The sequence below is a fragment of the Rana temporaria genome, chromosome 7 (genome assembly GCF_905171775.1).
Source record: "Rana temporaria chromosome 7, aRanTem1.1, whole genome shotgun sequence".
NCBI classification, from domain to species: domain Eukaryota; kingdom Metazoa; phylum Chordata; class Amphibia; order Anura; family Ranidae; genus Rana; species Rana temporaria.
This window is the reverse complement of record NC_053495.1, coordinates 143,916,847-143,943,558: the sequence shown is the minus strand read 5'-3', so window position 1 is coordinate 143,943,558 and position 26,712 is coordinate 143,916,847. Positions and strand designations below refer to the sequence as shown.

Here is a 26,712-nt window from a genome sequence, read left to right as displayed (position 1 = left end):
AAATGTAATTTGGGTACAGCATTGCATGACCGCAGTTCTTTTCTGCCCAGGGAACTGTTTTTTTTCTTTTTATTAATTCCAGTGTGCATGGAGCCAACAAACTGTTCATTTATTACTTACATATCTCAGTGGAATGTGGACAGGCGTGGCCCCAGCCATCTTTATCATAGGCTCATAACAGTCATAAAATGGCTCAATAATAATAACCTGTATCACAAAAAAAAAAAGAAGAGCATGGTATTAAATAAAAAAGTAATTTTACTTATCAATGCTTAAATCATTGTTACGGACGTATACAAAAGAAAAAATACCCCTTTATAAAAAGAATACTTCCTTTAGTACTCACCTATTTATGGAGGAACTTAAAGCTGAACTCTATCTTTTGATCTACTTTACATAGTTTGTTTTGGCCAGCTTGACTCAAACAAACTCTGTCCCTCACTAACATGTGAGGCTGCTGGATGTGTGGTATAAACTTCATGTAGCTGCCACTACATACAGAATACTTCACTGTGTTCCGAATATGAGACAGGATGGCTCAGCTCCAACCCGGAACACACAGTCTATCACAGTGGCACTCAGAGAACGTGATGTATACTATCAATGAATACAAAGCTTCCTCTAATTGGAGGAGTCAGAGGTTGAGACAACATCAGCCCACCTCTCTGACTTGATAGAATACATTGCTGACGCACCTACACAGAGTTTATGCCGCACATCCAGCAGCCTCGCATGTTAGTGAGGGACAGAGTTAGTTTGAGCCAAGAGGAGTTGAGCTTTAAAATCATCAAAGTTTCCTAATGCAATAGAAATGTAAGTTGTGGATATCTCTTTATATTGTACCATTCTTAAAAAGGAAAAAAAAACTAGTAAGTATGTATGTATGTAATATATATATATATATTATGTGTGTGTGTGTGTGTGTGTGTGTGTGTGTGTGTGTGTGTGTGTGTGTGTGTGTGTGTGTGTGTATGTATATATATATATATATATATATATATATATATATATATATATTTATATAAAAAATCCACACACATCATTAAGAGCTGGGGTGCACTCAAGATGATCAGCAGCTATGGCTAACCATGCCATCCATGTGCATGATCAAACTGTGTAGTGCGGTTCTATTTTACTGCTACCTATAGTGAATTAAAAAAAGGAGGGGGAGTTTGGGACTTTAAATGAGGTGCATTTTTTCCCCTTATACCCCCCGTCTGTGTGCGCTGCACATCGCCTGGGCGGACTTACCTTTCGGCCATGGCTCCACATGCACCAAACCCATTAACCATTAATTCCATGTGAGTACTCAAGGTGGACACCTCTGTTCAATCTTTATCCTGTTCGGACCACCCATTATATTTATTAATGATACCTTTTTTTATATTGTATATTTTCTAGATATGTCAAGCATCCGCCCCTGAAGAGTGTATACATACACAAAACGCTTCGGGCTACTAGGGATGCTACACTTATACTATCTAATTCAACTAACTGAACCTTATATGTTTTTACTGGTCTCTGTATACAAATATTTTTTACCTTTTTGCCCTTGCCGTCTATTTGATATCTGTACATATGTTATACTCATTGAATGCATCCATCAATCAATACAGATCACTATGTGGCGCTTGGTTATGCACTGTTGTACCCTTGATGCTTATACTGCACTCGCACATATTATGTGACTGGCTAGTAATAAGAAATTACATTTATGTCTAATGATTGTTTCCTTCATAGGTTTTCTGATTTTTGAGACATGTCATGCATCTTTTTGTCTAATAAATATGTATCTTTTTTACCCGCACCATGTCTGCAGCCTCACTCAAAGTCCCAATCTCCTTTTTATTTCTCCTATAGTGAATTAGTACTAGTTTTGGGCCATGAAGGCGGTCAGATGTAAACTGGCAGTAGAGGTGACCTGCAGACATTATTGCCAAAATTGTTATAGGAAAAACAGTAATGCCGCGTAAACACGATCAGAATTTCCAATGGAAAAAGTCTGTCAGAAATTCGGACTGTGTGTATGCCCCAACGGAAATTCAGATTAATTCCATCGGAGTATAAATATAGAATATGTTCTATTTTACTCCGATGGAATTCCGATGAGCTTTTGGTCGGGCAAAAGCCTGATCATGTGTATGCAGCATAAGAGTTGAAGAAGACTAACCTGCACACTTGGCCAAGTCCTCCTGATACATTTTAGTTTAGATAGAAACCTAGCAGTGCCTAAGATTACCTACAAAAACAAGAGATCAACACCTGACCTGGACCCAAAACATTTCTAAATTAAGATACTTCTCACCTCAAGTCTATAGGAACCTTTATTATTCCGTCATACCAACTTGAAAAACACCATAGAAAAAAAGGAGAAAATTGAACATAGTATGTTGATGGGGCTAACAAAACCTTTGTAGGGAAAGCATTACATACATTTTGAGCCATTACTTTCTAAAAATAAAATACGTTCTTGCATTTTCATGGTGCCCTATTAATCCTTTGTCATGCATTAAATGTTTGTCTATAAAACCAAGACTAAACCACTATTAGTTCTCTTTTAAAACACAATAACTTACACATAAGGACACAAAGGGGGTTATTTACAAAAGGCAAATCAACTTTGCACTACAAGTGCAAAGTGCCCTTAAAATTGCACTGAAAGTGCCCTTGGAAGTGCAGTCGCTGTAAATCTGAGGGGTAGATCTGAAATGAGAGGAAGCTCTGCTGATTTTATTGTCCAAATCATGTGCAAGCTAAAATGCGTTTTTTTATTTTCCTTGCATGTCCCCCTCAGATCTACAGCGACTGCACTTCCAAGTGCACTTTCAAGTTCACTTTGCATTTGTAGTGCAAAGTGGATTTGCTTTTCGTAAATAACCCCCAAAGTAACATTCAGATGATCACATTAAGACCTCTTTTACACATTAGGCGTTTTAGTTTTAAAAATAGCCTGTAAAACGCCTCCCATGCCACCCCAATGTGAAAGCCTGAGTGCTTTCAAACTGGGGCGGTGCACTTGCAGGACATTAGAAAAAGTCCTGCAAGGAGAGTCTTTGGGGCAATTTGGGGGCGGTGTATACTATACACCCCAAAATTCCCCTGCCCATTGAAATGAATGGGCAGCGCTGCCAAAGTGCCTACAAAAGCACTTCGGTAGCACCGCAAACACAGACGCTTTTAACCTTTTCTCCAGCCGCTAGCGCGGGGAGGGGGTAAAAGCGCCCTGCTAGCAGCCGAAAATGGAAAGGGGTCTTGCATACATAAGGGACTTAGGATCTCTTTAAGACCAAAACAAAACTCACCTCATCACCTTCTTCCATAAGCCCCTGGATTGCACTGAAAAGGGATCCATATGCACCCACTGTCACAAGAATGTCTTTGTTTGGATTGATCTTTCTTCCAGTCACTTTGCCATAAACCTTAGAGAGGGCATCTACCAGTGGTGGGTGACCCTATAAAAAAAGGTATTACAGATAAACCAAGTTGTTTGAAATTTGAAAGAACAAAAACAGATTTTACAAAGATACTTTGTCCCTCCTAATGGAAACACTGGATGCACCTAGATCTCATTTGAGTCTAACTACATATCTACATACCTATATAAAACACAAGCTCAAAAAAAGATGTGGACCGTTAAGTGGCCAGAAAAGAATCATTATGGATTTTAAAAGGAATTGTCCATGATATCTAAAGCCAAGCCACACAGTGCACGTGTCAATAGAAGCATACAGCCTGGCTCTGGCACCATAGGCAGCGGCTTCTCATGGTAGCACACCAAGGAGAGGAGGAGCCAAGTGCACCAGCAGGGGACCTCAGAAGAGAAGGATCTAGATCTGTGCAAGACCAACACAGAGCAGGCAAGTTTGACATGTTGGTAAATTACAAAAAGTACCTATACTGTGCCTTGAAAAAGTATTAATACTCCTTGAAATTTTCCACATTTTGTCATGTTCCAACCAAAAATGTAAATGTCTTTTCTTGGGACTTTATGTAATAGACAAACACAAAGTGGCACATAATTGTGAAGTGGAAGGAAAATTATAAACATTTTTCAAATTTGTTTACAAATAAATATGTAAAAAGTATGGCGTGCATTTGTATTCAGCCCCCTTTGCTTTGATACCCCAAATAAAATCTAGAGGAACCAATTGCCTTCAGAATCCACCTAATTAGTAAATAGAGTCCACCTGTGTGTAATTTAATCTTGGTATAAATACAGCTGTTCTGTGAAGCCCTCAGTGGTATGTTAGAGAATCTTAATGAACAAGCAGCATCATGACCCTTGGCTGTTAGCGTGGATTAAAACCGCACAGCTAGCGGCCGAATACCGCCGCAATTCCGACGGTATAGCGCCGCTAAAAATAGCGTCGCTATACCGTCAATGCACCTCCCGCCCTAGTGTGAAAGGGGCCTTGGAGAGCCGTCTTAACTAGTCTGACTTTGAAAATGCTCCCTGTACTACTTTGATCCTACTTCAGCCCATTGAATATCCTTGAAGTCGGCTCAAAGGATCCTTGTCCTAACCATCCGACTTTTGACATCCGACATGGTGATTACAGCAGCAGTAAAAAGAAATTCATCTCACGCTGGGGATTGTTTTGATTGGTCAAAGGACAAGTCAGACTATCACAAAGTCGGATCAAAGTAGTATCCTGTTCATTCAAGGTCGGATGGATGTAGGACTGATGTCGCAGAGCAAAGTAGGAAGAAAGTCGTATGACTGTCATGTAGTATCAGTGTGAACCCAGCCTGAAATGTTACCCATCATAATAAAGAGTAAGGGCCCTTTCACACGGGGCAGGTCAGTAATGATCCGCCTCCGTGTGTCCGTAAGCTCAGCGGGGATTGCTCCGTAAAATCCCTGCTGAGCCGTCGGCTGAAAGGGCGGTCCCCGCACACTGTGCAGGGACCGCCCTGTCTTTTCTCCACTATCCCCTATGGGGGGGATCGGATGAACACGGACCGTGTGTCCGTGTTCATCCGACTCGCAGACGGAAGAAAAAAAATAGGATTTTCTTCCGTCCACAAAATCGGATCTTTGCGGAGGCAGGCGATTATGGGTGTCAGCGGATATTCATCCGCTGATACCCGCAATCACATAGGGACCCATGTATGTCCCTTTTTAATCCGCAAACGGATGAATGAAAATGCGGACATACGGTCCGCACATGTGAAAGGGGGCCTAAAAGAAGGCAGCTATGGCACGAATAGCAAGTTGTCTGCAATTATCTATATTATATAGAAAAGCTGTGATTTCACGATTCAAAAGACAAGCTGAACAAGTGAATTCTGATTGCAGACAACCAGAGATCAGGCTATACCATTATATTGGTTTCTGGGGTGCCAAAACTGCATTGTGGAAGGTGAAATCAAAACAGTAGTGCCAGGGATTCATTTAGGCTGCAAGATAAATTTAGCATATGGCGTGCACTCAGGATTTAGGGGTCCCTTGCAACTGCAGAACAAGCTTTGCTGCTGGACAGTTATACACATCACCTGCTTATGGTGACAGGCCGTTAGTAGTAAATGGAAAATATAATGCACTCCTCCCCACTAAGTTCTGTGATTTACTGATCCAAGACATTGTATGCTTTAACATAGGTATGACTGCTGGAAGTAAACGTTCCCTAGAACATATTTCTCTGAATCTATACTTTCATTCCTTTTCTCAACAAACTGGCACCCAAGCTTTCCTTTCATGTCATCACAAATCAGCAGTCCAACTACTGGGTATTGTAAGGAAAAGATGCCTACTTACGAAGCCACGTGTGTACTGATTTAGTCTGTCCACTGTTGACACTTGAGCAAGACCTTCTGTGACGTAAGATGGAGGAGATATATCTGGAAACCCCTGACCAAGATTGACTACAGAGGGATCTGCAGCAAGGGCTGTAAATTCAACCCTGTAGAGATACAAACAAGCGTTAACCTGATAGAAACAAGGAGACACGTTTTTATTTATAAACTATACAAGTCTCAGGGATGAATTCATCTATATTTAAGAATTGCCTCCCTGACAGGCTTTGTAGAAAAAAATGTTAAACACCTAAAACCACCTCAACTCCTTCTGTCCAGCGTTGTCCCGGCCACAATTTCACTTTTTAAATATAAATACCCCTGTAATACACAAGCTTAATGTATTCTAGTAAAGTTAGTCTGTAAACTAAGGTCCGTTTTGTTATGTTGTTACAGCATTTAGACACTTTATAAAATAGAAATTGACTGGGGCCATCTTAAGGGTGGGCATCATGAAGCCAGACTGTATGACTTCCTGGATTTCAGCCTTGGAAATCTCGCACATGCTCAGTGCTGCACAAGCAGTGTCAGATCAGATTTCAGCACCTGTGCTGTCCAAGTCACATGATTCTTTGAGACTGGGGAGTGCACAAACTCCTGGAAAGTTACACCCACTACATTCCCAGGAGTCTGTGCGGTGTAGGTTAGGAAGCATTAAGCACCTAGGTGCAGGAAGTGGGAAGATTAACTATTCTGCCTAGCAACAACACTTTGAAGGCATCTAAAAAAAAAAATTTTTTTCGTAAAGGACTAATGACATTTTTTTAAAACTACTGATGTAATGTTATATTTATGGGTGGAACTCCACTTTAATTCTTTGCGTACCAGCATCAGATGCCTAGTATCACCCAAAGCACTTCTTCTGAGTCGACATGCACACACGCACACACACACACACACACACACACACACACACACACACACACACACCATGTGATTAATATAGGGTGGCATCAAGCTGGCCTGGGCTTACAGCAAGAGAAGGAAAGACCTATGCCATCATGCAGCTTGGCCAGTGTACTGATTTATGTAATTACATTCAGTATCTCACAAAAGTGAGTACACTCACATTTTTTGTAAATATTTTATTGTATCTTTTCATGTGACAACACTGAAGAAATTGACACTTTGCTACAATGTAAAGTAGTGCGTGTACAGCTTATATAACATTGTAAATGTTCTGTCCCCTCAAAATAACACAGCCATTAATGTCGAAACCACTGGCAACAAAAAAAGTGAGTACACCCCTAAGTGAAAAAATGTCCAAATTGGGCTCAATTAGCCATTTTCCCTCCCCGATGCCATGTAACTTAGTGTTAAAAGGTCTCAGGTGTGAATGGGTAGCAGGTGTGTTAAAATTTGGTTATTATCACTCTCATTCTGGTCACTGGAAGTTCAACATGGCACCTCATGGCAAAAAACTCTGAGGATCTGAAAAAATGAATTGTTGCTCTACATAAAGATGACCTAGGCTATAGGAAGATTGCCAAGACCCTGAAACTGAGCTGCAGCACGGTGGCCAAGACCATACAGCGGTTTACCAGGACAGGTTCCACTCAGAACAGACCTTGCCATGGTCGCCCAAAGAAGTTCAGTGCATGTGCTTGGCATCATATCCAGAGGTTGTCTTTGGAAAATAGACGTATGAGGGCTGCCAGAATTGCTGCAGAGGTTGAAGGGGTGGGTGATCCTGTCAGTGCTCAGACCATACGCCACACACTGCATCAAATTGGTCTGCATGGCTGTTGTCCCATAAGGAAGCCTCTTCTAAAGATGATGCACAAGAAAGCCCGCAAACAGTTTGCTGAAGCTAAGCAGACTAAAAAAGAAAAAAAAAATTCATATAATCCCATATACACAAGCGTATACCCACAGTTGATTCAGGAGAAAGGCAAAAAAAAAAAAAAAAAACAGCAGCAAAAGCATGATCCAATTTTCTTTAGTAGGGTAAAAATTCCTTCCTGATCCCCCAGAGGCAATCAGATATTCCCTGGATCAACTTTACCTATAAAAAATGTCAGTACCAAATTATATTATGTACATTTAGGAAAGTATCTAGGCCTTCTTTTAAAGCAATCTACTGAGCTGGCCAGAACCACCTCTGCAGGGAGTCTATTCCACATTTTCACACTTACTGTGAAGAAACCTTTTCGTTCCCCTAGACCAGGGATATGCAATTAGCGGACCTCCAGCTGTTGCAAAACTACAAGTTCCATCATGCCTCTGCCTCTGGGTGTCATGCTTGTGGCTGTCAGTCTTGCTATGCCTCATGGGACTTGTAGTTCTGCAACAGCTGGAGGTCCGCTAATTGCATATCCCTGCCCTAGACCTAAAGAGTGTCCCGTGTACTTGTATAACTCAACACCAAGTTCACAATATGGGCCCCCTATGTGTTTATTATACATGTTGATCATATCCCCCCTTAATCTCCTCTTTTCAAGAGAATATATTAATTTCTTCTAATCTTTCCTCATAGCGGAGCTCCTTCATGCCTCTTATCAGTTTGGTTGCCCTTCTCTGCAATTTCTCCAGTTCCCCGATATCCTTTTTGAGAACTTTTGCCCAAAACTGAACTGCAGATTCCAGATGATATCATACTAATGATTTGTACAAATATATCTGAGGTCCAAGACAGCCAAGTTTTCTGAAGCCACTTCAAGGGTTAGGTTAAATGTTAAGGACTTGTTAAGTGTTAAAAGCCTATTTTAGGGGATTAAAGGAGTTGTAAAGGAAAATGTTTTTTCACCTTAATGCAATCTATGCATTAAGGTGAAAAAACTTCAATGTAAACCGGCCCGAGACCCCGTTTTAATTACCTGACCCGTCGAAAGTCCCGCGCGCAATCCCAAGATCCTCTTCGCTGCTCAGCCTGGCCGCTGATTGGCTAGAGTGGATGGATTAAGAGCAGCGCAGCCATTGGATGGCGCTGCCGTAAATCGCATCCAGTGACGTGGCGCGCCAAGGGGCAGGGGCGAGTGATACAGTAAGCGGCTATGGCCACTCGCGTTATCACAGGAGCGCGCCCGCAATTACTCACCACCATGCGAGCGCTATCGCATGACTGTGGTCAGTACTTGCGGGGAGGAGCAGAGACAGCCGCCGAGGGACCCCAGAAGACATGGATCGGGGCCACTCTGTGCAAAACGAACTGCACAGTGGAGGCAAGTAGAACATGTTAGTTATTTTAAATGAAAACATTTTTTTCCTTTACTAACACTGCTATGTTAAAGTAAACCTGTGCCCAGACTTTGGACATTAAAACTATTTCTAACAAGTGATAAAAGAGCTGCAAAACAAGCCACCCCTTGGCCCCACAAGATGCTTTTAATGTAAAGTTATTCTCTCAAAGACCACAAGAAAGACTCTAGAGTTTGGTCATACAATTCAAAGCTATGATAGACTTTTAGCACCCGAGAGTTGGAATTTTGAGTTTGGTTTTCAGGCTGTTCCTAAGTCCAGGAACGAACATGTTGCTGAAGTCAGATCGCTTAGTTAATAATGGATTGCTGCACTTTACATTTTGCTTTTAACACACCTGCTTAAAAAGCAAAATGAAATGTGGAGTAGGTAGAAATTGCATACTAAGAAATTTGGTCATACTGTATAATTTAACAGGTTAACAGCTTTCAATAATAGTGGGAACATCTAGAAATGGTTTGAATAGATTAACTGCCTTTATGTTTTTTTACCAGCAGATGGTAGTATTGAGTTTTAGCTCCATCACAGTCTAGTTTGATCAACGTACATACTCTTGTATAAAATTCTGTATATATTAAGCGATCAAACTAATATGAGTCTAATATGACAAATTGAAATAATATTTCCATGTCTGCCCTCCTAGTATGAGTACCAATGCTTTGCCAGTTTAACCAGCTTAGAAAAGGTATAGTAGTTTCCTGTTGTACCCTATAAAGTCAAAAGTATTATGTAATTTGTGTTATGATATTGCTTGATGTAACACTTGCACTGAGTTATCGGTTGCTTTGTAGACAGGCTATTTGACGTTATGGTCTAACCAGCACAAAGGGCCAGAGCCACATACATGTAGAACGGCGCAGCGTATCAGAGATACGCTACACCGCCGTACCTTACCTGGCGCTTTTTCGAATCCTCAGGGATTTCGCTCTGTAAGTTACGGCAGCGTAGTGTATTTCTGGCGGTGGATTTGAAATTGGGCGGGTTTCATTTAAATGAAGCGCGTCCCCACGCCGAATGAACTGCGCATGCGTCGTCCCGAAATTTCCCGCTGTGCATTGCGCTAAATGACGTCGCTAGGACGTAATTTTTTTAACTTAGACGTGAGTTACGTCCATCCCTATTCACGGACTACTTACGCAAATAAAAAAAAAAATTCAAATTTCGACGCGGGAACGACGGCCATACTTAACATGGCAATTCTATCCAATACGCCGCAAAATACCAGCTTTAACTATACGCCGGAAAAAGCAGACTACAGACGACGTTAGAAAATGCGACGGCCGCGTGTACGTTCGTGGATCGTCGTAAATCGCTAATTTGCATACCCGACACGGAAAACGCCACCCAGCGGACGCCGAAGTATTGCATCTTAGATCCGAAGGCGTAGGATTCAAAACAAAGATACGACGCAGGAATTTTGAAATTATGCGGCGTATCAATAGATACGCCGGCGTAATTTCTTTGTGAATCTGGCCCAAAGTCTTCAAGAAAGGCCTCTGCCAATACAGCGGACGCTGATGAGCGTGTCTTGTGATCTGGACCATTTATTGTACACCTTACAAATGCTGCCTTTAAAAAGGCACAACTGTGCTGGCAAATGCGCAATCTTGTCCTCCTGCCACTGGCAAGTAATTCTACAAATAACATTTTTGTTACATGCGTCTGTTCCACAAAAAGTTCAGCAAGTCCATGACTAGGGCCTTTGAAGAGTTCTATAGAAAACTTTACAACTGCTTAACCCCAGTCCTTTCGTACATTTCTATACATACGTTTGCCCGAATTGCCCACCAATGATCTCCAGAAACTAAATGCTTTCATTACTATGGAAGAACTTACTTCGATTGCCAAAGACCTACCTACGCATAAATATCCTGGTCCAGACGGGCTCCCCTACTCGGATTATAAGACATATTTACATTTTCTTGCCCCTCAACGGTTAACTCTCTCTAATTCTCCTTCGAGGAAAGGGCCTCCCAACCAATCGTCCCTTGTACATTCTTATATTACAGTTATACCAAAACCAGATGAGGACCCATCCCACCCCTGACAATTACAGACCAATTGCACTTAATTCGGACTACAAGGTCTTTACAAAAAAATCCTGGTTAACCGCCTATTCCAATTGCTCTTTAAACTCATTGATAAAGATCAGGTGGGATTTGTTAAAGCCAGGACATGTGGGGAACAATACTAGGCATACCAAAGATCTGATATGTTAAACCGAGCATCAATTCTGAGTCTGGATGATCAGAAAGCATTTGGATCGGCTGATGGTTTGCAATATTATCTAAAATACAGCTTCCAAGGTCCTTTCATTTCTGCTCTCCAGACCCTTTACTCCAGGGTTCGACAAAATCCGGGCGCCAGGTCGCAATTGCGACTATAATTAGCGACCTGGCACCTGGGGAAGGAAGCATAGGCCTGCAGAAGGCCGCAAATGACGTGGCCTCAATTACCGGCCGGCGCGGCCCTGCCCAACGCGATCATTCAGCGGGGGAGGTGGGGTGCACTCCCACCTCCTCCGCCGCACGATCGCATTGGGCCGCGCCGGCCAGTAATTGAGGCCACAGCTTTGCTGCCTTCTGCAGGCCTATGCTTCCTTCTATGATCTGGCGCTATCTTGTGGTGGCCGTTGGCATGACAAGTAAACCAGCAATGTTAATGGTATACCCCAGTGTTTTCACTGCCATCTCCTTGCCTCTAATTAGAGCCCCCAAACATTATATATAATTTTTTTATTCTAACACCCTAGAGAATACAATGGCAGTCGGTGCAATACTTTCTGTCACACCGTATTTGCGCAGCGGTCTTACAATCGCATTTTTTGGAGAAAAAATACTTTAAAAAAAATAATAAAATAAGACAACAGTAAATTGATACCCAACATGTCACGCTTCAAAATTGCGTCTACTTGTGGAATGGCGACAAACTTTTACCCTTTAAAATCGCCATAGGCGATGTTTAAAAAAATTCTACAGGTTGCATGTTTTGAGTTACAGAGGAGGTCTAGGGCTAGAATTATTGCTCTCGCTCTACCAATCACGGCGATACCTCACATGTGTGGTTTGAAAACCGTTTACATATGCGGGCGCTACTCACGTATGCGTTCGCTTCTGCGCGCGAGCTCGGCGAGACGGACGCGTTTTTTGGCTCCCTTACTTTTTTTAGCTGGCTCCTACATTCCAAGCAAATTTGTCAAACCCTGCTTTACTCTAATCCCTCTTTTCCCTGGTTCAGATGTCCTTCCTCTCGCACACCTTCCAGATGTCCAATGGCACCAGACAGGGTTGCCCGTTAACGCTTTTACTTTTTATTTTATACCTAGAGCCTTAGGTTGCTGCCATTTGTGCCCATCGGGACATTGGGGGGGGGGTCCCTATGAGACAGGAAAAAGTACAAACTATCTTTTTGCTGATATTTTGTGCACTATGACACACACACACCTGTTTCTTTGCCATCCCTACACGCTCTCTTGACCCAATATGGCTTACTTATCTGGTTACAAAATAAACACTTCTAAGACAGAAGCTTTGCCTCTTTATATCCCCTGGGACGTTCTAGCAGACCTATTCATACGGTCAGGCCTCGTACACACGATAGGTTAAACAGAGGACAACGGTCTGTTGGACCGTTTTCATCAGTCAAAACCGATCGCGTGTGGGCACCATGGGTTATTTAACCATCGATTAGCCAACTTGCTTTAGATTTAACCGATGGATTCCTAGCCGATAGGACAAAACCGATCGTTAGTAGGCACGACCATCGGTTAAAAATCCACGCATGCTCAGAACCAAGTCGACGCATGCTTGGAAGCATTGAACTTTGTTTTACATCACCGCGTTCTGACACGATCGGGTTTTTAACCGATGGTGTGTAGGCGCGACGGACCATCAGTCAGCTTCGGTCCGTTCTCATCGGATGGACCGATCGTGTGTACGTGGCATCAGTGTTCCCACTCCTTGAATTACGTGGGTGTGCTAAAAAGTTGGAATATGTACCCCATCTCTTTGCTAGGCAGGATAAATATTTTGAAGATATAATTTATGCATAAACTGTTGTACCATTTTGAAAACGCTCCCAGTGCCCATGTCCCAACTTCAGCTACTCAAACACTGGGTTCTTGATTTTATCTTGAATGGAAAGGTGATCTTTTCTGCCAGAAACCAAGAAGGCTAAGGTACTACCATGAAGAAAAGATGATCCGCACTCTGGTCGTTGCGCTTAAACAATTGACGTATTTATTGACAAGTCACAGTAGACAAACGCAATAGGAAAGGTTGACGCGTAAGGCCTTAGTCATAACAAGTCATGGTGGTTATGACTAAGGCCTTATAGGCTGAAACACGTCAACCTTTCCTATTGCATTTGTCTACTGTGGCTTGTCAATAAATACGTCAATTGTTTAAGCGCAACGACCGGAGTGCGGATCATCTTTGCTTCATTATTCTATGCAGCCAGCGACTGGATCGAGCACCAAGGAGCTCTGCTTTCCATGTGATGTATGGGTAGTAGCACTGACTTTTTTATTTATATTAGGTACTACTATGCCTCCCACCTCCGTGCGGTTGCCTCCTGGTCCTGCCAGGTGACTCAAAACAGATGGTTAGAGATCGAGATGGGATCCCTGTACCCTGCACAACCTTGCTATCTACTTTAGTCCCCCTCTCTTTATTAAGACCCCAGACCGCATGAACTTTGCTTAGCCCCGATGCTATTTAGTGCTTCTGCTCCACTATGTTCTCTCTTCGCTATGCCCTCCTCTGTCTAATGTGCTTCCTAATCCCCTTATCCCCAACAGCCTGTCTAATGCCCAGATGGAACCCTGGGCTCATGCCACAATGTTCCAGCTCCATCAATTTGTATATCCGGTCACTCAAACTTCTTGCCTTTAAAGACCCTCAGGCTAAATATATTCCTAAACACGTTCTTCTACCTCCAAATTAAACATCATCACTCTGCATCTTCCCCATCACTGACACTGCCTAAGACCACTACCTTTGAATATATTTGTGCTCAGGGCCCACACCAACTACATTTAATATCTTCCATTTATAAAATCCACCATAAAGTTCCCTTTCTCACTGAAGACTCACATATGTACATGTGTAAATGGTCACCCATCCTCCAGCGACCCATTTCTCTCCCTTGTTGGTATGATATATGGTTTTCCTCTTCTAAAGTTTCTAGATGCGTGGCACAGACAGACAGCTTTTAAAATTCTAATGCTCTGGTATAGACTGCTGTGTTACACCGACAAGACCACGTTTTTTGATCTGGCAAGCTTTTTAAACCCCTTCTGGGAAGTGGCAATGTCTCTTCTCCAGCGGTTGCTTGAAGTACCACTTCCACTGGACTTGATACACAATCTCTTAGGTCTTCCCTTTCCCAGTATAGAAAAACTTCTAAATAAACTGGTCTCATTTCATTAGCGGTCAGAGTTTTTCCGATACATTGGATGTCCTCCACATCCCCTACTCAATCCCAACTCCTACAGAGAATGGTGTATATGAATGCTCTGGTTGGCAATGCCATGACCCGGTTTAACAAGCGATGGGACCCCTGGACCAATCTGAGTACGGATCCCTCCCCCTGTCCTGATTACGCCTGGTCTTCCAGCGACATTGCCTGGAGGAACCCCCTCTTATTTCCATGCCTCCTTCTGACTGACCCGCATCCCCTGGTTTATGTCTTTAGCTCAGGACTCGACAAATCCCGGGTGCCAGGTCGCCATGGCGACTAGAAATGGTGTCCAGGCGACTTGGCTTGGAAGGTGGGCAAAACTTGGCTATGTGAGCTGGTGCCATCTTGTGGTGAGCCGTTGGTATTACACGTTATTACCACCAGATGTGTGAGCTGGCGCCATCTGGTGGTGGCCGTTGGTATTACAAGTTAAGCATTACAAGTTAAACAGCAATTCTAATGTAATTTTTCACTATTTTTCACTGCCATCTTATTCCCTCAACCCCCAAACATTATATATATTTTTTATCCTAACATCCTAGAGAATAAAATGGCGATCCTTGCAATACTTTCTGTCACGCCGTATTTGCGCAGCGGTCTTACAAGCGCACTTTTTTGGGAAAAAATTACACTTTTTTTAATAAAAAAATAAGACAACAGTAAAGTTATCCCCATTTTTTGTAATATTATGAAAGATAATGTTACGCCGAGTAAATTCATACCCAACATGTCACGCTTCAAAATTGCGTCCGCTCGTGGAATGCCGACAAACTTTTACCCTTTAAAATCTTCACGTTTAAAAAAATCTACAGGTTGCATGTTTTGAGTTACAGAGGAGGACTAGGGCTAGAATTATTGCTCTCGCTCTACCAATCGCGGCGATACCTCACGTGTGTGGTTTGAACACCGTTTACATATGCGGGTGCTGCTCACGTATGTGTTCGCTTCTGCGTGGAAGCTCGTCGGGACGGGGTGCGTTTTCTGGCTCCTAACTTTTTTAGCTGGCTCCTAGATTCCAAGCAAATTTGTCAAACCCTGCTTTAGCTTATTTTTCCCCCTTTTATACAAGAACCGTTTTCTAGTTACATACACAGATATGTGCTATATACGTGTTTGACCTATTCATTGTTCTTGTACAGGACATTCATTCATTGGATCAATGATGAACATTGTACATTAATGTTTTCGTTTTTCCCCCTTTTGTAATGTTCCTCTATGTTTTTCCAGAAAACCTTTAAAAAAAAAAAAGTTCAGCAAGTGCTCCCTCTCTAGTTACTTGTTTTTTGGGGCAGTGGGTGTACTAATGTTCATCTAAACCCAAAAACAAAAATGTAAATATTGCAGCTTACCAGTCCAAAGATGTGATGGCTGCATTCGTTTTTTTTTTGTCAAACTTTTCTTCCTTTATTTTCACCTGCTATTTTTTACCAGAAACAAACTTCCTGTCCTAGGAGGTCAAAACACTAATTTACCCTGCTTTATCAGGATAACAAATACAAGATAGGACCACAGAACCCTGCTTGTCTCTTATTGTTCATAACAGAGGGACGTGGTCCTATAGTCCTTAGAGATAGCTGGGAACAATGCAGAATAATAGTCAGTACAGGCTAAAAACACCAGGAAGTTCACAAGATTTCTGGCAAGCACAATAGGTATTGTGTGAAGTTATCAAACAGATATAACAAAATGTTTTTAATGGTAGATTTAACCACTTAAGCCTCGGACCATATTGCTGGTCAAAGACCAGAGCACTTTTTGCAATTCGGCACTGCGTCGCTTTAACGGACAATTGCACGGTCGTGCAACGTGGCTCCCAAACAAAATTGGCGTCCTTTTTTTCCCACAAATAGAGCTTTCTTTTGGTGGTATTTGATCACCTCTGCGGTTTTTAGTTTTTGCGCTATAAACAAAAATATAGCGACAATTTTGAAAAAAAATATTTTTAACTTTTTACCATAATAAAAATCCTCCAAAAATATATAAAAATTCCTCAGTTTAGGCCGATACATATTTTTCGTAAAAAAAATAAAAAAAAATAAAAAAAAAATCGCAATAAGCGTTTATTGAATGGTTTGCGCAAAAGTTATAGTGTTTACAAAATAGGGGATAGTTTTATGGCATTTTTATTAATATTTTTTTTTTTTACTAGTAATGGCGGCGATCAGCGATTTTTTTTTGGTACTGCGACATTATGGCGGACACGTCAGACACTTTTGACACATTTTTGGGAACATTGGCATTTTTATAGCGATCAGTGCTATATAAATGCATTGGATTACTATAAAAATTCCACTGGCAGGGAAGGGGTTAACACTAGGGGGCGGGTAAGGGGTTAAGTATGTTCCCTGGGTGTGTTCTAACTGTAGGGGGGGATGGCCTCACTTTCTCCCCTGACAGGACCGGGAGCTGTGTGTTTACACACACAGCTCCCGGTCCTCGCTCTGTAACGAGCAATCGTGGGTGCCCGGCGGCGATCGCCGGGCACGCGCACGGAAGTCAGGGACGAATGATAAATTGAGTTTGAGGAAGTGGTGCGATATCCAGGCTGATGGGTCCGTTAGTAAATTAGTGATGTGCGAGGAGACAGGAAGAAGAGGGAGGAGATAGAATTGTAAGTAACGCTAAAAGCTGCGGTTGGATAAGAAGGAGGAGAGTACATTAAAGAGGAAGTAAACCCTGATGGGTTTTACTTCCCATTTGGCCCTGCAAATTTAAAGCATAATGAGCACTAGTATGCATTGCATACTAGCCCATTGTGTGACACTTACGAGTAAAATAATCCATCTTCTGGCCCCTCTTTCTCCTGGGCCGTGGACTCCGGCTTTGTGATTAGCCTGAGATGCGTTTCGTCACTCCCGCGCACGGCGGTTAGAAAAGGCTGCCTTAGACTATACAATGAAGGTGTTGATGCTACCTGTGTGGATATAAATGTTCGGGTATTTTCAGACTTTCATTAGATCTGAAGAAGCAGCTTGGACAAGCCACAAAATCTCTTCAGCATTACAGACAAAGTCCAACTGAATGTGACTACTAGATCTGTGCAGAATTCTTTATTTTACATTTCCCTGACTTATTGTCTTTTGGGGGGGTTCTTGTACTATCTTGCGGATTAACTACAATATCAGTGGAACACACTGGTAATGTAGCCTTCCCAGGAGGAGGCTTTGTCACCGGTGCCTCAGTAGAGGCAGAAATAAAACAAAATAGTAGATTAGCAAAAAATGCTTTACTAACAGAAGGCCAGACTCACCCAAAACTGTTTTCCAGCTATGGGTAAAGCAAGGCAGGCAGAAGTCTTGTTGGGACCCTCACAAGTGTCGGAACCCACAGGCTGCTCACCACCTACTGCCATCCAAGCTGCGACAGCTCCTGATAGGCTTTTCAGCCAACATTTCTGTGTCACTTATCAAAATGAATTCCGTCTGCATTCCTATGCAAGCGGAAAAGTCTCAACATTTTGATAATGCTTTCAGTAAATGTGTAATGGCTAAAAACATTGTTGCAAGGTTATATTTTTTCACAATCTTGCTAAAGCTTTCCACAGATCTCAGAAGGCGTTCTGGTATGAAGATTTATTCCAACTTCTAAAAGATCTGCTCAAAGGGCATAGTAATGAGCAGTCTTTGAATTCATCAATAGATTAACATTTAGGAGACATTACCGAATTCATGCTTCAAAAGTGACCACTTACCATACATTGCCATCAATTCCCTGAATCCGTTTTGTATTTCTGTGTCTTGAAGACATGATCTGAAAGTAAAAAGCAAGACTAAAATATTATTGGATGTTACTGCATTTCAAAACTCATGGAAATGCTTGAAATATTATTCCTGAAACTTTGAAAAGAACTTCAGACAATGAGAATCTGACAGACTAAGCAATTAATAGAAATACAGAATCTAACAATGTATTGAGAATGGAGGAAATGAAAATTCATACCAAGCTCGGGATAATAGAAATGATCATACAAGAGCCCTTTACACTTGTGCAACCATCCCTTTCATCCAGGATGTTTAATATTTAAGACCTTTGTACATTATGCCTCATTCACACTACGGGCCGTTCGGGTCCGTCTGTCACGGACCTGAACGGCCGTTCCATGCATCGTAATGGAGCGTCGGATGTCAGCGGAGACATGTCCGCTGACATCCGACCCGATCCGCTAAAAACAGACGTATGGGGGCCACGTCCCCATCCGTCCATGCGGATCGGATCGGGTAAGATCTGATGAAAACAGACATGCTGTCCGTTTTCATCAGATCGCTCCATAGGACACAGCGGTGCCCGACAAGCCCCTCCCCGCTCAGTGAGCAGAGAGGAGCTTGTCATCCGTCGGCTCAGTGGAGATCTGCGGACTGATCTCCCGCCGAGCTGACGGGAGCAGGCGGACTCCGTAGTGACAGAGTCCGCCTGTGTGAATGAGGCCTTACTGGTTAATGTACTGTATGTGTGGATCATGTATCATTTATATATTCACTGTGCCCAACGCAGCCTCACTGTGCCCGAGTCAGTGTACCTGAAAATTGACAGGCTGCGGGCGTCCATTCATTGTTTAAAAGTCACAGTCTCCTCCTGGTCCCTTCCGTGATAAGAGTTTCTCAGCAGACACAGTTCCACCTATCACGGACGTTCTCTTATCCTCGGACTCCGTTTCCCAGCAGACACTGTGTTCCGCCAATCACGAACATCCTCTTGTCCGAGGTTGAGAGAACGTCCGTGATAGGCGTTTCTCAGCAGACACAGTTCCGCCTATCACAGAAGTGACCAGGAGGAGACCGCGACTTAAACAATGGACGTCCTCAGCCTGTCAATAGTTTCAGGCACACAGACTCGAGTATAAGCCGAGGGGGGCATTTTCATTCTTAAAAAAAAGGGCTGAAAAACTCGGCTTACACTGGAGTATATACGGTATATAAAATTATTTTACTAGACTAGGGGTCTCCAAAAACTTTATACAAAAGGGCCAGCTTACTGTTTTTTCAACTTTAGTGGGCCTGACTGTGGACAGTGGGATAAGAAAATGTCCTGGCATCAGTGCGAGTAAATAGCATCCCATCTTTGGTTTTAGTGGGAGATATAGCGCTCCATCATTGGGATCAGTGGAAGGAATAGTGTTCCATTATTGGTGTAAGTGGTAGGAATAGTGCCCCATCATTAGTGTCAGTGGGAGAAATAGAGCCCCATCATTGGTGTCAGTGGAAGGAAGGAATAGTGCCTCATTGTCAGTGGGAGGAGCTATGCCCCACTGTTATTGGTGTGTAGAATAGTGCTACAAGGGCCGAATAAAAGCAAGTAAAAAGGGACACAGTTTGGAGACCACTGCACTAGACTATGCCTCCACTTTGCTGAATCAGTGAAAAGTTTAAAAGCAAAACATTATTTTCCCTGGAATGGAGAGGTATAACCCCTGTCAAGTTTTTTGCCATCTGTGTCCAATTGTGAAGATGTTCTGCCTTCACTTCCTGTCCTATAGCCAAAACAGGAAGTTGGGGGAAATCACTGCAAATTAAGGGAATTTATTGGGGCTGCCCAGGTCACCAGAAGTCACCTTGGAAGATTTCCCCTCTATTACTGTTCTGGGGACAACCCAGAATTTGGCAATAGTAAACAAGATAGTGAGCGTTAACCACTTAAGGACGGAGCCTCTTTTTTAGACTTCTTGATTACAAGTTCAAATTATTATTTTTTGCTAAAAAAAAAAATTATATATATATATATAACACCCTAGAGAATAAAATGTCAGTTGTTGCAATAATTTGTCACACCCAATTTGCGCAGTGGTCTTGCAAGCGCACTTTTTTTGGAAACAATATGTTTTTAAGTGAAATGTAAGCCCAATTTTTGTTATATTGTGAAAGATAATGTTATGCTGAGTAAATTGATACCCAACATGTCACGCTTCAAAACGTTTTGAGTTAGAGGAGGTCTAGGACTAGAATTATTGCTCTCGCTCTAATGATCGCGGTGATACCTCACATGTGTGGTTACACCGTTTTTATATGCGGGCACTACGCACACATTTGTTTGCTTCTGCGTGCGAGCTCATTGGGACAAGCACTTATATTTTTAAAAATATATATATATTTTTTCTTATTTATTTTAGTTTTATATTTTTATTTTGACACAGTCTTTTGTAAACATCCCTCGTAAGAGTCAAAAAGACCTCAGATCTCATATTTACACAAAAATGCAATAAAAAAACTCCTTTAAAAGCTATGGGCGGAAGTGACGTTCAATGTCGCTTCCACCCTCCCATGCTATGGAGCCGAGCAGGGGCCATCTTCCCCTCAGTTGGCAGCCAGGCATCCACGGGAGAAGATGCGATCATCTGCGCCGCTACTGGAGACGACCGGAGAGTGGCGTGAGGGCACCTCTTTCGTGGCCTGATAAAAGTGATCTGGTGGCGAATCTGCCACAGAGACCACTTTTGTCAAAGAGAAATCGCACGGCGTTCCCAAAAATACCAGGGGCTTTGGCAGCTATCTGCTGCCGCCATAACCCCGATTTTAACGTCAAAGTACTGACGTACGGGTCGGGTACGTCATTTTGCATGAAGTGGTTAATCTCCCTAACGGGGGGCAGACAGCAATATGATCCTGACAAGTGTTCTAATCTTTCTCCACTCTATACAAAATTTGGGTTTAGTTACCAAAAGACATGTCAATGAGGTGCCAACAGGTACATCTGATTAAAAGAGAAAATAATGAAAACATTACATTACTTTCTAACACCCTCCCACAACATCCCATCCTACTTCATAGGCTAAACCTTAGATTGTTAGGGCAGAGACTGATGTGAAATATATATGGGAAGCATGGTGTAAATAGGAGTAGAACGCTGCTAGTACATATACTGTACATACAACCCTCCTCTAGTGTCTACAAGTACCTTTATATGACACGAAGAGGACCAGAAAAAAAATTATGAGAAAAGATTTGGAAAAAAAAAAAGCAAAGTTTGAGTTTGGTTGGTTGAAAGCTAGAAGGCATTACCTATGCCCACCCCAGCCAGCTGCAGGCAAGTAACAAAACCATCATCCATCTAAAAAGGCACGCTATAGCTTCTAGGTCTAGCCATGCTTGTTTCCAACAAAGAAATGATGTTGCTGACAGCTACAGTTCACTCACCAAAATGAGAAGAAAATGTAACAATTTCCAGTGATTTTTAGCCTTTTTCCAGTCTACCCATTTATAAGCTGATGTATGATTTTTGTAATTTGTATACTTAAAGCGGATGTATACCCATTCTTATGACTTTCTATTGAATTATCAATTGCAGTCTTCAAATTATTTTGCCATCCATAATTTTTCTGTCTTTACCCGCTTGCCTTGCGAGTTTTCTCTATATTAGTTTGTGGTGACATCGCCCACGCATGCGCCGAATCTTCGATCTTTCCGGTGTTCTGCCGAGATGTGTCCCCCTGGCGGATAATGTCCGCCCTGGACTGCGCAGGAGCAGCGCTCTAGCAAACGGAGCCGCCGGAATTTGCCGAATGTGAAGCAGCTGTAGACTACATTGAGGCAGACGTTGCCGCACGCTCTCGATGCTCGTCCAGTCTGCAAGGGGCGGGTGTAAGGATGGCTACAGCAAGGGGCGGAATTGTGTATTACTATTATATATCGTATAAGGGGCAGATGGCTACAGCAAGGGGCGGGTATATTATTATATCATGTAGTTTCTTGCAAAAACCACCCTAATAATACACCCGCCCCTTACACGACAAAATAGTATTACACCCGCCCCTTGCAGAGTGGAGCTTGCGGCACAATATCGTGCTCATGTGATTGACAGCTGTGTTCATCTTCAGCGATTTTTGGAGGTCCGTTTTTTTTGCGGCGGAACGCTTTAAATAGCATTTTCAGTTTGTGGTGCTCACATACAGTTTAATTCCACTTTAACCCCTTGCCGACCGCCCACCGCCGTTTTACGTCGGCAAGTCGGCTCCCCTGCGCGAGAGCACGTAATATAACGTCGGCTCTCGCACAGGCCACTAGGGGCGCCCCCCGCTCGCTCCTGACTCCCGTGCCTGGTGGGCACGATCGCCGCCGGGCACACGTGATTGCTCGTTACAGAGCGGGGACCGGGAGCTGTGTGTGTAAATACACAGCTCCCGGTCCTGTCAGGGAGGGAAATACAATGTATGAACAGAAGATCGGTCATTTCCCCTAGTGAGGCCACCCCCCCTACAGTTAGAACACACCCAGGGACATACCTAACCCCTTCCCCGCCCCCTAGTGTTAACCCCCTTCAGTGACAGTGGCATTTTTATAGTAATCCAATGCATTTCTATAGCGCTATAAAAATGCCAATGGTCCCAAAAATGTGTCAAAAGTGTCCGAAGTGTCCGCCATAATGTCGCAATACCGAAAAAAAAAAATATTAAATAAAAAAATGCCATAAAAAATACCCCCTATTTTGTAAACGCTATAACTTTTGCGCAAACCAATCAATAAACGCTTATTGCGATTTTTTTTATGAAGAATAGGTAGAAGAATACGTATCGGCCTAAAAACTGAGGAAAAAATATGTTTTTTTATATATTTTTGGGAGATATTTATTATAGCAAAGAGTAAAAAATATTTTTTTTTTCAAAATTGTCGCTCTTTTTTTGTTTATAGCGCAAAAACTAAAAAAACGCAGAGGTGATCAAATATCACCAAAAGAAAGCTCGATTTGTGGGTAAAAAAGAACGCCAATTTTGCTTGGGAGCCACGTCGCACGACCGCACAATTGTCAGTTAAAGCGACGCAGTGCCGAATCGCAAAAAGTGCTCTGGTCTTTGGGCAGCAATATGGTCCGGGGGTTAAGTGGTTAAACTGTCCCATTTAAAAAGGGAGAATGAGGATTAACAAGAACGGAGGATCTCACGTTTGCCCTAAAAAATATTCAGCTTCCTTATCACTGTTCCAATCCACATCACAATATTTTTATCAAATAGGTCCCAAACTATCCCTGCCAAAAAACGATACACATTGCGATTCTTGGAAACGTGATATCGTTTATTTGTTCACAAAAACAGTACATACAGAACATATTTGTTCTCATTTACTTATTTGTTTAGGCTGTAAAGCCATGGCGCTTATTAGCCATGTGTCGTCCTGCATTTTGATAAGACAACAACCCAACAGCATTTGTAATGATTTGCAACCCATTGGAATCCAAGCTTGTATTTGTTATATCTCTAGTGCCGTTTGGGCTAAAATGAGCACATATTTGTGTATATTTAGATTAAAATAAACAGCAAGTATTAATCAAAAACTAAACAAATAGTAAAAGAAGTTCTTTCCCCAAAGCATTACTGCCAATGTTTGGAAGAGGCTCCTTGGGTTTTTTAAGTTAAAATAAGGCATAAAGAATTCTACAAACAATAAAAAAAATATCTGCAAGCAACCATAACAATGTGAAATGTTGGAGTGCTCATTGAGGATGCAATTGTACTTCCAAAAATAACCTTGCATTATATTCCATCAACACCGGCAATGCCAAAATCAATTAAACATTGGTTCTATCGGAATGTACGAGACAATACGTACTGCCGCAGTGGAAAACCTGAGGAAGTGAGAGGAATGAACTGTCTTCAGCAACTGAGCGCCATTCCCAAAGCAGCAGACAGCACGACAAGCAATCAGCATGCCTACAGAACAGGTCAATAAAAGAGGAACAGAATTAGGAAAATGGTGCAACTAAGCCAAGCATATTAACAGTGACTATATCATTAAGTACTGGAAAAATTATTGGAGGAACTAAAAGTCAATTAAAAAGGATTATTGTACCTTTATAACACACCATTTCTATAAACAGATCTGGGAACACCATGCAAACGTGAAACATATGCTTTTGTTCCCGCCATTTGCCATCCATAGGACTACAGAAAGCACTTTGAGGAACATCTATGTCTATTATCTCTGTAAGGCCCCTTTCAGACTGGGGCGGGAGCCGCGGTGGCAGTATAACGCCGCTAAAAATAGCGGTGCTATACCGCCGGGATTGCCGCGGGAATCAGCCGCTAGCGGTGCGGTATTAACCCCCGATAAAGGGTTAATACCGCCCGCAATGCGCCTCTATAGAGGCGCATTGCGGGCGGTATTGCTCTGGTTTCCCATTGTTTTCAATGTGAAGGAGCGGTATACATGCAGCTCCTCCCACCGCTGGAAAGATGCTGCTGACAGGAGATTTTTTTTGTCTCCCGCCAGCGCATCGCCTCAGTGTGAAAGCCCTCGGGCTTTTACATTGAGTCTGCAGTGAAGGAGTTTTTTAGGCGGGATAGCAGCGCTATTTTTAGCGCTGTACCGCCTGAAAAACTCCTCAATGTGAAAGGGGTCTTAAAGCGGAGTTCCACCCAAAAGTGGAGACACATTCGGCACATTTCGGGGGGAGGGAAGAATGGGTACCTGTTTTTGACAGGTACCCTTCCCCACGTCTGGAGATGCCACCCCCCCCCCCCCAAAGGGTATCCCCCCAGATCCATACCAGGCTTGATTAGGGGGGACTGCATACGAATTTATACATATATATTTTTTTCTACCGTTGGTTCATTTGTTTACATTCTGCTAACAGCAGGGATGAGACATGGTTGTTAGGATGCTGGTGTGTGCTGGCTCTTTCACAACCAACAGCTCTGAACTGAACTGTCACATAGCAGTGGTAGGAATAGTACAGCTAAAGGTTTTAGTTCCCCTTGCAGCCCATCTGCGATAAAATATTGTGCAAACAAACGTTAAAGGGGTTGTAAAGGTTCATTTTTTTTATTTTCTAAATAGGTTCCTTTAAGCTGTGCATTGTTGGTTCACTTACCTTTTCCTTCGATTTCCCTTCTAAATGTTATTTTTTTTCCCCCTTTGTCTGAATTTCTCACTTCCTGTTTCTCCTCAGTAAGCTTGCCCCCATCATCCAAGCCGTTCTGGCTGGGGGTTAGCCAGCGTGCTCGCCCCCTCCCTTGGGACTACAGCCCTGCGGGGAGACGTTGTGTTCACAGTGTCTCCCCGCATGTAATCCCAAGATAGGGGGCGAGTACGCTGACTAACCCCCAGCCAGAACAGCTCGGATGATGCGGGCAAAATTCAAGACAAAATGTGAAAAACAAACAGTTAGAAGGAAAAAATAAATAAATAAATAAATAAATAAAAAATCGAAGGAAAAGAGGTAGCATATTTGCCGGCGTATAAGGCGACCCCCTAATTTTTCAGCTAAAAGGTTGGATTTGAGATATACTCGCCTTTTAAGACGACCCCCTTCCGACTCACCTCACTGTGCCCATTGCCATACCGTATCCCTGTATGCAGAATCAGACTTCGGGCGTCCATTGTTCAAAAGCCACGCCTCCCCCTCGTCCTGTTCCGTGATAGGCGGAACACTGAGTTCAGTGTTCCGCCCATCACTGACGTCCTCTCGGCCAAGGACGTTCGTGATAGGTGGAACACTGAACACAGGCTCTGCTGGGAAACTGTGTGTTCAGCCTATCACGGAACAGGAGGAGGAAGTGCGGCTTTTAAACAATGGACGCCTGCAGTCTGACTCTGCATACAGGTACCAGCGTATAAGACAACCCCGGATTTTTGGGGGATTTTTTTAAAGCGGAGTTCCGGCCACAATTTCACTTTTTAAATATAAATACCCCTGTAATACACAAGCTTAATGTATTCTAGTAAAGTTAGTCTGTAAACTAAGGTTCGTTTTGTTAGGTTGTTACAGCATTTAGACACTTTATAAAATAGAAATTGACTGGGGCCATCTTAAGTGTGGGCATCATGAAGCCAGACTGTATGACTTCCTGGATTTCAGCCTTGCAGATCTCGCACATGCTCAGTGCTGCACAAGCAGTGTCAGATCAGGTTTCAGCACCTGTGCTGTCCAAGTCACATGATTCTTTGAGACTGGGGAGTGCACAGACTCCTGGAAAGTTACACCCACTACATTCCCAGGAGTCTGTGCGGTGTAGGTTAGGAAGCATTAAGCACCTAGGTGCAGGAAGTGGGAAGATTAACTATTCTGCCTAGCAACAACACTTTGAAGGCATCTAAACAAAAAAAAAAATTTCGTAAAGGACTAATGACATTTTTTTAAAACTACTGATGTAATGTTATATTTATGGGTGAAACTCCACTTTAAGTACAAAAGGTCATCTTATGCACCGGAAATTATGGTAAGTGAACCAACAATGCACTAGCTTAAAATGAAACCTATTTAGAAAATAAGAAATAAACCTTTACAACCCCTTTAAGTACCACAAAAAAAAAAAAAATTATGGAAGCGGATAAT

At 42.6% G+C, this 26,712-nt stretch overlaps 1 protein-coding gene across 2 annotated transcripts in view; it reads right to left on the bottom strand.

Moving 5' to 3' along the window:
• KYAT3 (kynurenine aminotransferase 3) overlaps window positions 1-26,712 on the bottom strand; it is an 82,178-nt gene that overhangs the window by 42,923 nt on the left and 12,543 nt on the right. The window contains exons 2-6 of one of the 2 annotated variants that reach the window (XM_040360072.1): window positions 23,988-24,088; window positions 18,146-18,204; window positions 5,759-5,903; window positions 3,303-3,452; window positions 121-207 (exon numbers count right to left, since the gene is read on the bottom strand). In XM_040360072.1, coding sequence (XP_040216006.1) covers window positions 121-207; window positions 3,303-3,452; window positions 5,759-5,903; window positions 18,146-18,204; window positions 23,988-24,086 — 540 coding nt within the window. In that variant the 5' untranslated portion in view covers window positions 24,087-24,088. The remainder of the gene's footprint in view (window positions 1-120; window positions 208-3,302; window positions 3,453-5,758; window positions 5,904-18,145; window positions 18,205-23,987; window positions 24,089-26,712) is intronic. The other variant, XM_040360073.1, reaches the window with a different exon arrangement.